The 12,687-nt window shown below is 49.9% G+C and overlaps 4 protein-coding genes across 4 annotated transcripts; 2 read left to right on the top strand and 2 right to left on the bottom strand.

Moving 5' to 3' along the window:
* Positions 1-499: 499 nt before the first annotated feature.
* IAQ61_003513 (uncharacterized protein) lies at positions 500-2,231 on the top strand (the record flags this gene model as incomplete). The annotated part of the gene is made up of 5 exons (XM_003836929.2): positions 500-528; positions 636-759; positions 831-921; positions 984-1,164; positions 1,235-2,231. The coding sequence occupies 5 exons, from the start codon at positions 500-502 to the stop codon at positions 2,229-2,231; spliced, it is 1,422 nt and encodes a 473-aa protein (XP_003836977.2).
* Positions 2,232-2,526: 295 nt separating this feature from the next.
* Positions 2,527-4,460, bottom strand: IAQ61_003512 (uncharacterized protein). Its single transcript, XM_003836928.2, has 3 exons — positions 3,943-4,460; positions 3,461-3,825; positions 2,527-3,347 (listed from the first exon to the last, which is right to left on the bottom strand). The coding sequence occupies exons 1-3, from the start codon at positions 4,152-4,154 to the stop codon at positions 2,755-2,757; spliced, it is 1,170 nt and encodes a 389-aa protein (XP_003836976.1). The 5' UTR covers positions 4,155-4,460; the 3' UTR covers positions 2,527-2,754.
* Positions 4,461-8,510: 4,050 nt separating this feature from the next.
* Positions 8,511-9,599, bottom strand: IAQ61_003511 (uncharacterized protein; the record flags this gene model as incomplete). The annotated part of the gene is made up of 1 exon (XM_003836926.1): positions 8,511-9,599. One exon carries the CDS (start codon positions 9,597-9,599, stop codon positions 8,511-8,513), a length of 1,089 nt encoding a protein of 362 aa, XP_003836974.1.
* A 134-nt stretch (positions 9,600-9,733) lies between these two features.
* On the top strand, positions 9,734-11,801 carry ESA1 (Histone acetyltransferase; the record flags this gene model as incomplete). Its single annotated transcript, XM_003836925.2, has 3 exons — positions 9,734-9,972; positions 10,029-10,056; positions 10,228-11,801. Coding segments are annotated over 3 exons (1,668 nt in total), but the record flags the coding sequence as incomplete, so codon positions are not given.
* Between the last annotated feature and the right edge of the window lie 886 nt (positions 11,802-12,687).

The raw sequence follows: 12,687 nt of genomic DNA, 5'->3' as shown, positions 1-12,687 counted from the left end.
GTGTCGTGTGTGTCGAGTCCTGTGGCATGGAATGGTGTGATGATTGGGTCTGGGAGAATTGCAGGCGCATCCCTTGACCTGGTGATGGAGTGAACTGTCAGTCATGCGAGTAGGAGATACAAGGACATGAAAAGTCCCCAGAACAAGATCAGAATTACACATACCATGCCAATTGGGAAGTCTCGAACAGTGTGTACGTTACGTCCGGTGGTGGACGGGGCGCGGGGGTTTACGAGGTGGTGGCCACTGAGCAGACTTTTGGTGGAGTGAAGTAGGAGTAGAGGGACGTGTGATCCCGGCACCGCCGCCCGAGCACCGCCTCAGATGCCTCGGAGCTTTGTTTCGCGACCACCAACACCCGACGACTTGCGCATTCAACCTTCCCCCACAACATCCACCCAAACCACCTTTTAGACACCTTTTAGACGGGCTCCCATTGCCCAACAGACGGCTCCGTGTTGCCTTGTCCGCCCACCGGTCGACATCGCAACCCGCCGTCATGAGCATTGGCGGTAGCGACCTCGACAAGTCCGTCTTACCCCATCTATCTACCCACCTATCCACCCAGCCACCCGCCTATCCCACGACCGTCCTCCCCACCCCGACATCTTGTACTAACAACCTATTGCTTACAGGGCGATCCAGCAGCTGCGCGCATGTCGGCCCATCCCCGAGAACCAGGTCCGCGAGCTGTGTTACAAGGCACGAGAGCTGCTGATAGAGGAGGGCAACGTGGTGGGTGTAGATGCCCCCGTGACGGTATGTACAGCCTGATCAGGGTCGTGGTGTTGGTCGTAGACCCAGCTGATCAAGATTGACACTCTACTCAGATATGCGGGGATATCCATGGCCAGTTTCATGATCTCATGGAACTATTTCGGGTCGGGGGAGACGTTCCAGACACAAACTATCTGTTCATGGGTGGGCAAATCATCCGAGCCCATGAGTCCAACCCCTTTTCCACTGACTGCCGTATACCATAGGCGACTTTGTTGACCGTGGCTTCTACTCGCTCGAGTCCTTTCTCCTCCTCCTCTGCCTCAAAGTCCGATACCCAGACCGCATAACGCTCATCAGAGGCAATCACGAGTCACGGCAGATTACGACAGTCTATGGATTCTACGACGAATGTTTGCGGAAATATGGCAGCGCCAATGTCTGGAGGTAGCTACTCCCCACGTTTCCATCCATGCGCCCAAGTCAGACAGCTAACCTCTCACCTCCTCCATCACAGACACTGCTGCGACGTCTTCGACTACCTCGCCCTCGGTGCACTCGTCCAAGGCGCCGCCACTTCTCTCCAGCCCACCGATGGCCCCATTGCCGAATCTAGCAATCTCGAAAGCATGCCCGACAGCGACCAAGACATTGAAATCGAAACGCTCAACGCAAATGGCGAAATCATGTACCGCTACGCCCGAAATTCAGACTCGCAGTCCAGCGCCGCCTCCCAAGTAAGCGCAAACATGGGCTCGTCGTCTCCCGTCGCGCCCACTCCTTCCCACGTCGGCCCCGCCGGCACAGCCGCCACCTCATCCTCCAACGGCTCCAGCCGCAACGACACAGGCGCCATTCTCTGCGTCCACGGCGGCCTCTCGCCGCTCGTCGACAGCGTCGACAAGATTCGCCTGCTCGACCGCAAACAAGAAGTCCCCCACGAAGGCGCCATGTGCGACCTCCTCTGGTCCGACCCCGACGAAATCGACGGCTGGGGCCTGTCCCCGCGCGGCGCAGGCTTCCTCTTTGGCGCCGACATTGTCAAGACGTTCAACCACAGAAACGACCTCAGTCTCATTGCGCGCGCCCACCAGCTGGTCATGGAGGGCTTCAAGGAAATGTTCGACTCGACCATTGTCACTGTGTGGTCGGCACCCAACTACTGCTACCGCTGCGGCAATGTAGCCGCCATCCTTGAACTCGGCGAGGATGGTTCCAACGCGGGCTTCCAGCGCAGAAGTAATGGCGATCGAGGCGGCGGTGGTGGCGGCTGGATCTTGGGTTCCAATGCCGGCCCACCGAATGGTGGTGGTGGTGCCGGTGGCGGCGGCGGCGGCGGCAGCGACAGGAGGCTGAGTTCTCTGGTCGGCGCTACGTCTGGCTATGGCGGCGAAGGGGGGTTTCAACAGAGGAATCGCGATGGGCCGGGGCGGAGGTACAGGGTGTTTGAGGCGGCGCCGCAGGATTCTAGAGGCATGCCGGCTAAGAAGCCTGTGGCGGATTATTTCTTGTAAGGAGAGGTTTCTTGTGCTTGGCGTGGTAATGCGGTTGATTGGTGTTTGTACGGCACTGTTTGGCATTGGAGTGAAGGGTGCTGGCTTGATTGAACTGAGCGGGGAATAGCGCGGATGATTGATGCGAATGTGAATATGGATATGGGTATGGATATGAATAGTATTGGTATGAATATGCATGTGGATGGATTCGGGCGTGGATATATGGCAAAAGACTGTGATGCTCAATGATGTCGAGATTATGCTTCTAGTCTTCTTTTCTATTGTGCACTGTCTGCTGTCTGCTGTCTACTGTCCTCACGCATAGGATATAGGCATCACAAGCTGACAGAGGGCAAGTTCACCTATTTCATATACAATTCTCATGTTTCTTGGAATCCATCAAAGGGGAAAGGTTGTAAGTGATTGTTTTTCCTCATTCATTGCTCAATCATTCTTGCACGCGAACTTTTCTACACTTGAACCTCTCCCCTCTCCCTCTTTCTTGTTCCACATCATCACTCACCCACCCACACATCCACACTTAATTCCCCCCAAACCCATGCAACCCATGCGGTCTCGGACCCTGCGCATGCGGCACACTATCCAACGAGCCCGCAAGCCTCAACAGGCCCACATCCGAACTCGTCATGTCGCTACGATACCGGGCCCCGCCAAACTCGAACAAAAAGTTCATGGGAAAGCCAATCTCAAACGGGACCGCGGCCTCGATTTCCTCAATGTCCTCATCCGTTAGCGTCAACGCGAGGGCCTCAATGTTACCCTGGAGGTGTTCAATCTTGCGCCCGCCCACAATCGGGTAGACATGGGGATACTTGTGGCGAACGTAGGCGAGTGCGACACTGGTGATTTGCGTGGCTTTGGACTTGGCCAGGCTCTCGAGCACCTTGGACACGGCAATGTGTTTTTGCGAGGCGGGGCCAAAGTTGCGGCCGCGCTCGTTGGCCGCCCGCTTGGCTTCGGTGGTGAAGTTGCCGCCGCCGAGACTGCCCCAGGGGCAGAGGGCCATTTCTTCTGATCGCGCCATGGGTAGGATTTCTCGCTCAAAATCACGTTCCGCGGCTGACCAGCGTCCTTGGTAGACGGAGAAGGGGCGGAGGCCGTGGTCGCGGGCGTCTGTGTTCATGGGGCATGCATGTCAGTAAAAGAGGGTAGAAGTTCTCCTTGGGGATATAAGGGTGGGTGGGGAGGAGGTTGGGAATAGGTAGGTAGAACAAGGGGCTACGTACATTGGTTTGCCTTGCTGACTACCCAGGCTGGTGTGTCGCTGATACCAAGGTAGAGTACTTTGCCAGCCTTGACCACGGCGTCGAGACTCTGCATGAGCTCTGGAATGGACGTGGTAAAGTCCCACCAGTGGACATACAACAGGTCAATGTAGTCGGTCTGGAGCTTCTTGAGCGACGCCTCGAGCGACATGCGGAGCGACTTTGTGCTGTTTCCTGCGTAGTTGATGCGTTGACGAGGTGAGTTGTTCGGGTTGGGGTAGCAAGTTGTGAACTTTGTAGCAAGCACGATCTCGTCACGGACACCGCGTTCTTTCATCCATTCACCGATCCAGGTCTCGGACTCCTCGTTTTGGTAGTTGTTGGCCCTGTGTTTCTCGTCCGTCAGTCTGCCTGGTCTCAAGGAAGATGGGACATGCATTGCAGAAGCGGGCTGAGCCCATGCATACCAAAAGCAATGACGGGTCAGTGTGAAAGAGACTTACGTATCGATGAAGTTTCCACCCATCTTGTGAAAGTAGTCCAGGATCTCAAACGTCGTCTTCTTGTCGCACTTGCCCATCGACTCCTCCCACGCATCACCAAAGTTCATGGCGCCGAGGCATAGCGGGGAGACGCGCACGCCGGCTGTTGGCGAGAGTACGCGGTGGAAGTCGAGGAGAGATGCCGCCTTGGGGGGAGCGCCGAATGGAGACATGATGGCTTCTGGACAGGCCGATTGTGTTGCAAGGTCGTGCAATTGGCGTTGGGAAAAGTTGGGGAAAGTGTGGAGTAGTTATTAGTCGTCCTTGTGTTGGCTTATATACACACTCTAAGCCGTGGACCGGGAATTGACGTATCAGAGTCGAGTGATGTGTAGACTAGGTACGATATCTCCGTTGACGCCGGCATGCGAATCTATTGCCGAAGGGTCTCGGTTGGCTTTGAGGCTGTGGAAAGGGAGGGGGAGGGGGAGGATTGCGGGGGAACTGTTGGTGGGGTCACGTCGCCACAATGGTGCCTTACGGTAGTACCGGTATATCAAGTGTTTGTGGTGCTGTATTTGAAAGGAATTGTATGTTACTACAAGTGGAGGACAATGTTAGCAATAGCAAGAGAATTAGTGACTGTGCGTAAGATATGGTAGTAGCAAATAGTTTAGTATATGTATATACCGTAGCTGCTAGGATAACAGCCTATGGAGCGGCTATACCTAAGAGCTAGTGTCCAGCAGATCTGCTCTCGGTGCAGGAAGGGGATAGCAAGCGTCTCGCTGGTGGCGAGTGCCAATCGTGATACAATGAGTATATAAGTAGATCCCGTCTCGCCAAGTCCAAGGGCAGCCTGGATGCCTTGGATTGTTCGAACCAGGGGTACACAACAACTGCTTTAAGCCACCATCTGCCTGCGCACGTCCTAAGTGTGCCCAACATCGTTGATATTTATCTCGTACTTTACCGGTAAAAGGATCGAATTGCGCGTAGTGACACTCGCAGTAACTACCAGGACCACAGTATTTAAGTTTTGGTTCAGCCACTTGACCATAAGTAACTGCGGCAGTGATGGCAAGGACGATTCTATGAATCGAGAGGTTAGCAGAGCTTTGATAGTTTTTGAATCCATCTTCTTACACAAGCTTCATGTCGATAATGTACACGAAGAACGTATGCGGCTTGCGTTGAGGTAGATGTTATACGAGGAGAGATGTTAAAACCTATAATAGATCAGACTATCGGAAGTATGGAGAAAGAGAATTGCAGAGGCGAAACAATGCGAGCGAGGAGATAAAGAGGAGAAGCGGTCTCCATATGTAAATCCTTATAGATCTATAATCCATATATATACGCTCTTAAATAGTTTATCAGCGCTACTAGAATTTGCAACACTAGTAGTCTGCTTATGTGGGACGTAGAGGACCTTGCATACGAACGATAAAATGTGTGCTGTCAAAATCCTAGCAAACATTGTAAGCATACCTCCACAGATGAAGGTAAGCAGCACTGATTATAATTGTGGTCACATGCGCGGGAATATAGTACATTATAAGAGCAGTAAATTGTCACGTTTTTGGTGAACAGACCCTACCATATAGAAGAACCGTGTTCCTCCCTGGCCGCTGTAGCTACCCGGTACTAATACCTTGGAGTTACCTGCGCACAATTTCCAACTAAAACTTGTCATGGGTTAGAGTAGACGCAGTAGCTGTTGCATTTTGTGGGCGTGAGGACGCCTGTGCTGTTAAAAGCAATTTGAAGAATAGAGAAAAAGCACCGGACACGGTTCTAGCCATTGGAGCTATACAGGGACAAGGATGCTAGCACATATTAAGCATGGGAGGTCATGGCAGTAGATGTTGATGAATTTGCACTCAAGCGGAAGAAGCATACATGGAAGAGACCTGGATATCGGCCTACACACTGGCAGCAGGAAGCATAGGAAGCGTTGGCCTGACAGTTAGAATGGGGGTTACAGCGGGAAGAGGCAGACGAAGAAGATAAAATAAACGAGAAGCTGAGGAAGAGCAGAGTTATGTAAAAGGTACTGAGCATATAAAGCCTAAGAAGTTGTTAAGAATTCACAAGGCGTGTTTAGGGGTTTGCAACATGTTGTTGAACTAGTCTATGAAGCGCAAGGAGTAGTTGTAATAGGCCGTTAGTGTGTGCGTTAGTAGTATTAGATGTTGAAGAAGTATAAGCAGTGAGAAGGGTCCTATGCAGTATCCACCAACATTTTTAGCAGTCATCAAGGCGGCCCGGCTTATGGTGGTGAATTTATTAGTTTCTACTAGCTTCCGTTCCGTCTAAAATCAGAATGTATCAGCCGGGTCTTCCACGTTGTCTTAGGACAAACAGCAAACCCTATTTGCTACCTTGGGTATTCGTACATGTAGCAAAGAAGGTAGCAAAGTTAGATTATTATCGCTTTTATAATCTCATCTGCCATGCAATACATTCAACAGCAGCAGGCATTAAAGTGCTTAGGGCTGTTGGTGTAGTTTTGGGGCATACCGGTAGTGCTCCATAAGAATTGATATATAGTAGGCAAGAGTAAAGCCGCCGAGCGGCAACGTTCGTCAAATGCTATATGCACTAGGTATTCTTGCAAAAGAGCACAACAACACTGTATTCTGTGCTCCCTTGAGTTAATAAACTAGAAAAGTCTTATTAGAGCTTACCGCTATCTCGTGATTGGCACAACAGCACGTCATGCAGAGCTTGATTTACTAAAAGACATACATGTACTTATCGTAAGCCTCTATATATTCAGGCTCTATCTTGATAATCATAGTTTATCAAATTGACTTTATTACCAAGCTTAGTGATTACGCATCTCTACAGCTGTTTTACTTGTCTGTAACACTGTCCTGCATTACTAAATCTATACTTGGCTTTTGTAACACTACAGTACAAAATTGTTTACAGTAGAATAATGTCCTAGGGATTTACTATATAGGTGTAAATACCTTGTTTTAAACTAGTATATATATCTAAAGTAGTAGTTTACTTTTATAGTAGGGGTTTAATTTAGGATAAAAAGTAGTTTTATTTCTTTTATACGCTATAATACCTAACTAAGACTAAAAGGGGTAGAGAGGATTAGCTTTACGCTATACGCATATATAACATAATAATAAGTTGTAATATTTCTACTAATAGGAGGCAGTGATAACGGAGGTGGTGGTGGTGCTAGAGGTGGTGGTAGAGGTTGTTATGGACTGGCCTCAAGGGAGAATGCAATGAGCGTTGATAATAGTATTCAGTATCTTAAAGGAGAGGTAAGCCCTCCACGCCTTTTTATGGGTGTGTAGCGTGTTCGCTTAGCAGTAGTGTTAGACTCTGTCCATCTTGTGTTAGACCTAGGCTTGGGCGTAAGCCCAAGCCCTTCACAGAGGTGGTGAAGAAGATTAAAGAAAGGAGGGGTAAAAATACTTGAATAGTTAGTAGGAAACTACTAGTAGTTATTCCTACGTAAAACTAGTAAATTAATAGAAGTAGAAATAAAAGTTGTTTACTTTTGTGTAATATATAGTATAGTAAACCCTATTTAGGTTTACTTCTTCTACCTAAACCACTTCTTAGTCTACTTTAGATAAATATGGCTACTGTAAACCGGTTCTGTACTGTAGTGTAAATACCTCAATATTGTACACATCTTCTACTTTGCTACCTAGAGCTAGTCTCTTGTCATGATAAAGCTCCCGTAAGAGGATAACGTTTACAGATTATTTGAATTAAGCTAGCCTAGCCCTTGATAGATCCCTTCTTGCGATGGCTGCGACAACTAGCTATTGCCAAAAGGCCTGTGGAACACTTGCCTACTGCGAATGTCCTTACAAAAACCCTTTCAATGCCGTTATTCAACGCTGTGTTTCAAGCAAAGGAGCACTAGTTCACAACAGGGGCTATATAGAGCTTTATTGTGACCCTAAATATAATTTCGTGCCAGGAAACGGCTGCCCTACAACATGGGGAGGCGGGAACTACTATTCTACCCATTGTATCAACTTTGTCACGACAATGAGGCGACATAGTTGCGATTAAAAGCTGTAAGCGGTGCAGGTTCGGTATCAATTCTGGCATAATGCAGCGATTCCAAGTCTATCTTGCACAATAAAATGCACGACATTGATTCTTCAAATAATTGTCACGTGTAGACATTCGAGTGCGGAACACGTCTCAAACAAGTCTTACATCAGCTGAAACTGTGTGGTATTACTATTGATATGGGCCTCATCTTTGTCGAACTTGGGTGGGAAGCATGCCCTCAGCAATATGCATCATGGCGGCTGGCCCAATTGTGTGTCACGACGTTTAGAAACCTTGGTAAAGGCTTCACCATGTCCTACTCTAAATCTGTCGACCTTCTCATAATAACTCACTCACATTGAGCCAAAGGTTTCGACGGCAGAAATAGAAGCAATGAAAGATATTTCAGGCTTGGTTCAGTAACATATACCATGCAGAGTAGATAGTAATAGATGTTATGTACCAACTTTTGAGGGTATCCATACCATAAAACTCCATACAAACACCATTAAAAGCACATCAGAATCGAGACGGAAAGTCGTGCATGACTATCTCTTGTTCTTCTTCTTCGACTTCTTCCTATTCCTCTTCTTCTTGACCTCATCATCGTCAGCAGCCTCCACAGCAAGAGCAGTGGCATCAAGACGAGCATTTCCATACTTCTGCCGTATCTCTTGTTCAAAGTCTGCCTTCTCCAGTCTGTACAATGCCATGGTGGCCCTCGCATCTTCGACCGAGCTATGCGCACCGACTTGAATCTGCACACCCAGGAGCTTGTCTGCCAGCATCTTCAGTCCTGGCGTCCAGCCTGGCTTCGCTGCTAGGGCGCGAAACTTGGTGAATTTGGAAGTATCGCGTATGAAGCGACTATCGTGCTTGAGTATGAGCACGTCAAGATCGTTCTTGACCGCATGACCAACGAGGATGCGTCCGGCGAGGAGGATTTTGAGGTCCTTTCGCACTTGATCAAAAGTTCGTGCGACGTCCGGTCGTAGGTGTTTGGGCTCGATGCCTGACACGGCTGTGCGGTAGTCTGTGACTTCCATCTTGTGCGGTACCTGGACGTATGAATCGTAGACTTGATGGCCATGGAAATTCACCAATGACACTCTGGCCAACGCCGAGTCGCGATTGGGCTCTGGCCCTACGCCAACCATCTCGCAGTCCAATGCGACATATTTGCCAGGAAGCGCCGTCTCAGATACACCTTCGTTCTCAATGTCGGGGAAGTCTGGATGGGGATCAAGGACAGAAGAGGCTTCGGCGACATCCTCTACGGCGGCCAGTAGAGGCTTCTTCTTGAGCGAAGGCATCGAAACACTTCTCGAAAGTGCTTTGCTGTCATGATGCTTCACCGACGCACCCACCGAAGTCGGCTCGTCCATTTTCTGTCGTTTTCTCGATGAAGGTGATTTTCGGGGTGTTCCTTTTTGTGAACCATGTGCACTCTTTCCTGTACCACCTGGCTGCTTCGATATCTCGCCCTGTGGTCTCTTGCGCTTCAGAGAGGGCTGTTCTTCTTTTTCTTCCCGCCTTTGGTGTTTCGGTGGTGCGGTTGGGGTCGCAGGCTTCAATCGCGCCTGTAGAATCTTCCAATTGCTAGACAAGCTATCGAGGTCTACTGGGATGGGGACCATGTTGAATCACCAGCAAAATAGCATAGCGGTGTGCCCGTCGTCCTAGGAGTGTTTGGTAGCCTGTAGCAGGTGTTGACCGCGTTTGCCTGCTGGCCTCCAATCCCTCGGTGAGCAAAAGTTCGAGAAGGCGCTAGCGTTGTCGGCGATTCAACGCGAAAAAGTGCCGACGGACAGGCGACAAACACGCGAACAGCGACAAAGGCGTGGCAGGTTCCAACAACATCACGACAGCAACAGGCACACTCGACCTGCACCGTCTCCAAGAGTCGCGTTATAGGTGTCGCATCATCATGGCACCTCGGGAAAATTCTCACGAGCCTTCCGGGACGCCTGTGCCCGTAGAAACAGGCTTTTCCACATTGGCACAGCTGAGGTAGGTGCGACACCATGCCCAAAACCTGGAGATGCATACTGATGCGCTGCGTTCAGGGTTGGTGTAAAGGCATGGGTTGAAAAGGTACGTAGATCTTGTGGTAGGCTATGAGGCGACGTGCCGTGCATGAACATCAATATGTAGCAACACGACTCTGCTTATCATTTCAATCGAGCGACATGCTCCTAATGCATTGCACTCCTCTAATCCTATTGAACTATGTATAGACCTTTGCATCTCACTGACGCTTGACAGGATGGCGAGAAACGCAAAGCTGAAATTCTGTCGGTAGCAGTTCGCAAAGGCGGTACAAAGTTCTATGTGCACTACGAAGAGTTCAACAAACGTCTTGATGAATGGATTGATGCGAATCGTATCGATCTCTCGAGAGAAGTCGAATGGCCAGCTCCAGAAAAGCCAGACAAGAAGAAGAGCTCTGCTGCTAAGAACGACAAAGCGCCTTCCAAGTCTGATCAGAAGAGTCTCAAACGATCCCGCAGTAAACTCGACCGAGAAATATCAGGAACGCCAGAATCTACTTCCAGCAATGTCCCAGGTAAGGCCCAGCGGCCGTCCAAAGCAGGAGGTAAAGAGAACCAAGAGCTGCTTGTCACGAGCGAAGTCACAGATGGCACGCCCAAGCCCGAAGATGAGGAAATGGACCTCGTCGACGTGCAAGACGCTGCGGCTGCTGCAAAAGCCATGCCAGACACAAACTACACGCGCGAAGACGAAATTGAGAAATTGCGCACCTCAGGCTCCATGACGCAGAATCAAACTGAAATATCCCGCGTACGTAACTTGGAGAAGATCCAAATGGGCAAGTTCGAAGTCGAACCCTGGTACTTTTCTCCCTACCCCATCGACTTTGTAGACTCGGAGGTGGTCTATATTTGCGAATTCTGCTTAAGCTATTACGGCGAAGTCACCCAATTTGAGCGCCACCGCACAAAGTGCACTCTCCTGCATCCTCCTGGCAATGAGATCTACCGCGATGACTATGTGTCTTTCTTCGAGATCGATGGGCGGCGCCAACGCACATGGTGTCGGAACCTCTGTCTCCTCTCCAAGTTATTCCTGGACCACAAGACACTGTACTACGATGTCGACCCCTTCCTCTTCTACTGCATGTGCACCCGTGACGAACACGGCTGTCACTTCGTCGGTTACTTCTCCAAGGAAAAGGAATCAGCCGAAGGCTACAACGTAGCCTGTATCCTCACGCTCCCACAATACCAACGCAAAGGTTTTGGCAAACTCCTCATCGACTTCTCCTACCTCCTATCCAAACGGGAGGGCCGTCTCGGCTCGCCTGAGAAACCCCTCTCTGATCTCGGGCTCCTAGGCTACCGCGCCTATTGGCAAGAGATCTTGGTCGATTTGTTAATGGAACCTGGGCGCCAGGAAGCGAATATCGAGGACTTGGGCGCTGCGACTGCCATGACGACAAACGATGTGTTGCATACACTGCAGAATCTGAATATGCTGCGGTACAGCAAGAATCAACATGTAATCGTGCTTACGGATCAGGTGATTGCCCAGAGGGAGCGGCAGAAGAAGAAAGAGGCGCTCAAGGGCAAGAGGAGCATTGATCCCGACAGACTCATTTGGAAACCCCCAGTCTTTTCGGCTGCGAGTCGGACGTGGAATTGGTGAGGTGGAAGTGGGGAGGTGGAGAAGTGGTTATACGATGTGCTGTGTATATTCGCGTTGTTGGCTGATTCTCGGGGTATGTCTGTGTTGGCATTCGGAGGATGGGTCATGGCGTTCATGTTGTTTGTAATTTAGTATACCCTGTGCTTTGAATGCATGTATATTTTTATCACTGGTCTGTTCGTTCTTCAGAGTACGTGGTCGGCTTGAGTGGGTGCAAACGGTCTCGATGTCTCTTGCCAACGCAACACAGGTATGGCGAAGAATTGACTGTCCCAGTCTTCATCCATGCATTCTCACCAGACGTTTCGTTCTATTGCCCCCATCCAGCCCGGAATTGATCTACAGAGCACTATGTCTACAAGATTCTTAGCTAGTGATGCAGTGAGAATCGAATATAGAGCTGTCTCACTGTCTCCGGCCCGAAGTCTGACTGCATATCTTCGTATTGTGTACGACTGGACCATCGTCTGGAAAGACATGGACAATCGTACCGGGAATATATTGTGTGGGTCTGAAATGTCACGTTGTCGTTCAGGACGGAGTGAAGGCATCCGAAGCATAGTCTGCCAAAGGGCACGTTCTGTAAGTCTATCGCAGATGGCAGAATGAGGAGGAGCGGCCTGCACATGTTCACTCCTCGCACAATCATCGTGCTTTGCCAACAGTCTGAAAACAAATCATCTTCCCCTCTCCAACTCTCCACTGTTGAGCGTTTGTTCTCAACTATCGTGAGAAGCCCAACAATCCCATCCTGGGCTTCGCCACAACTTTGCCTCCGGTCTTCTCATTCTCAACCGGTATCTAGCTGGCAAATAGAAACAAAACACGCACTCTCAGTGAGAGCTAAGTACAACGTGAGTCGTCACTGCAATGAATGATTGAATGTCTGCTTTGCATGTCTGAACCGTAGCTTCCGGTAGGCTTTCGGTCAAACTGTGCTGCGAGCTTGCCAGTACTCAAGCCTCAAATCCCAGTGTTGCTCCTTCACTCACCCAATTGACCGAGCGCGAGACTTTGCCGCGGCGCAGTACCGGAGATCCGCCTGTGACAACATCGATT

This window comes from Plenodomus lingam (genome assembly GCF_022343315.1).
Source record: "Plenodomus lingam strain CAN1 chromosome Unknown contig_18, whole genome shotgun sequence".
NCBI classification, from domain to species: Eukaryota; Fungi; Ascomycota; class Dothideomycetes; order Pleosporales; family Leptosphaeriaceae; genus Plenodomus; species Plenodomus lingam.
The sequence above is the reverse complement of the archived record's forward strand: the minus strand, read 5'-3'. Positions and strand labels throughout refer to the sequence as shown.

Bases quoted from the DNA above. Each gene is read 5' to 3' on its own strand.
- IAQ61_003512 (XM_003836928.2), bottom strand. From the start codon at position 4,154: ATGTCTCCATTCGGCGCTCCCCCCAAGGCGGCATCTCTCCTCGACTTC. The intron at 3,826-3,942 runs GTAAGTCTCTTT...CGAGAAACACAG, and splicing joins GGTGGAAACTTCATCGATAC to GGCCAACAACTACCAAAACG. The intron at 3,348-3,460 runs GTACGTAGCCCC...CCATGAACACAG, and splicing joins AGTCAGCAAGGCAAACCAAT to ACGCCCGCGACCACGGCCTC.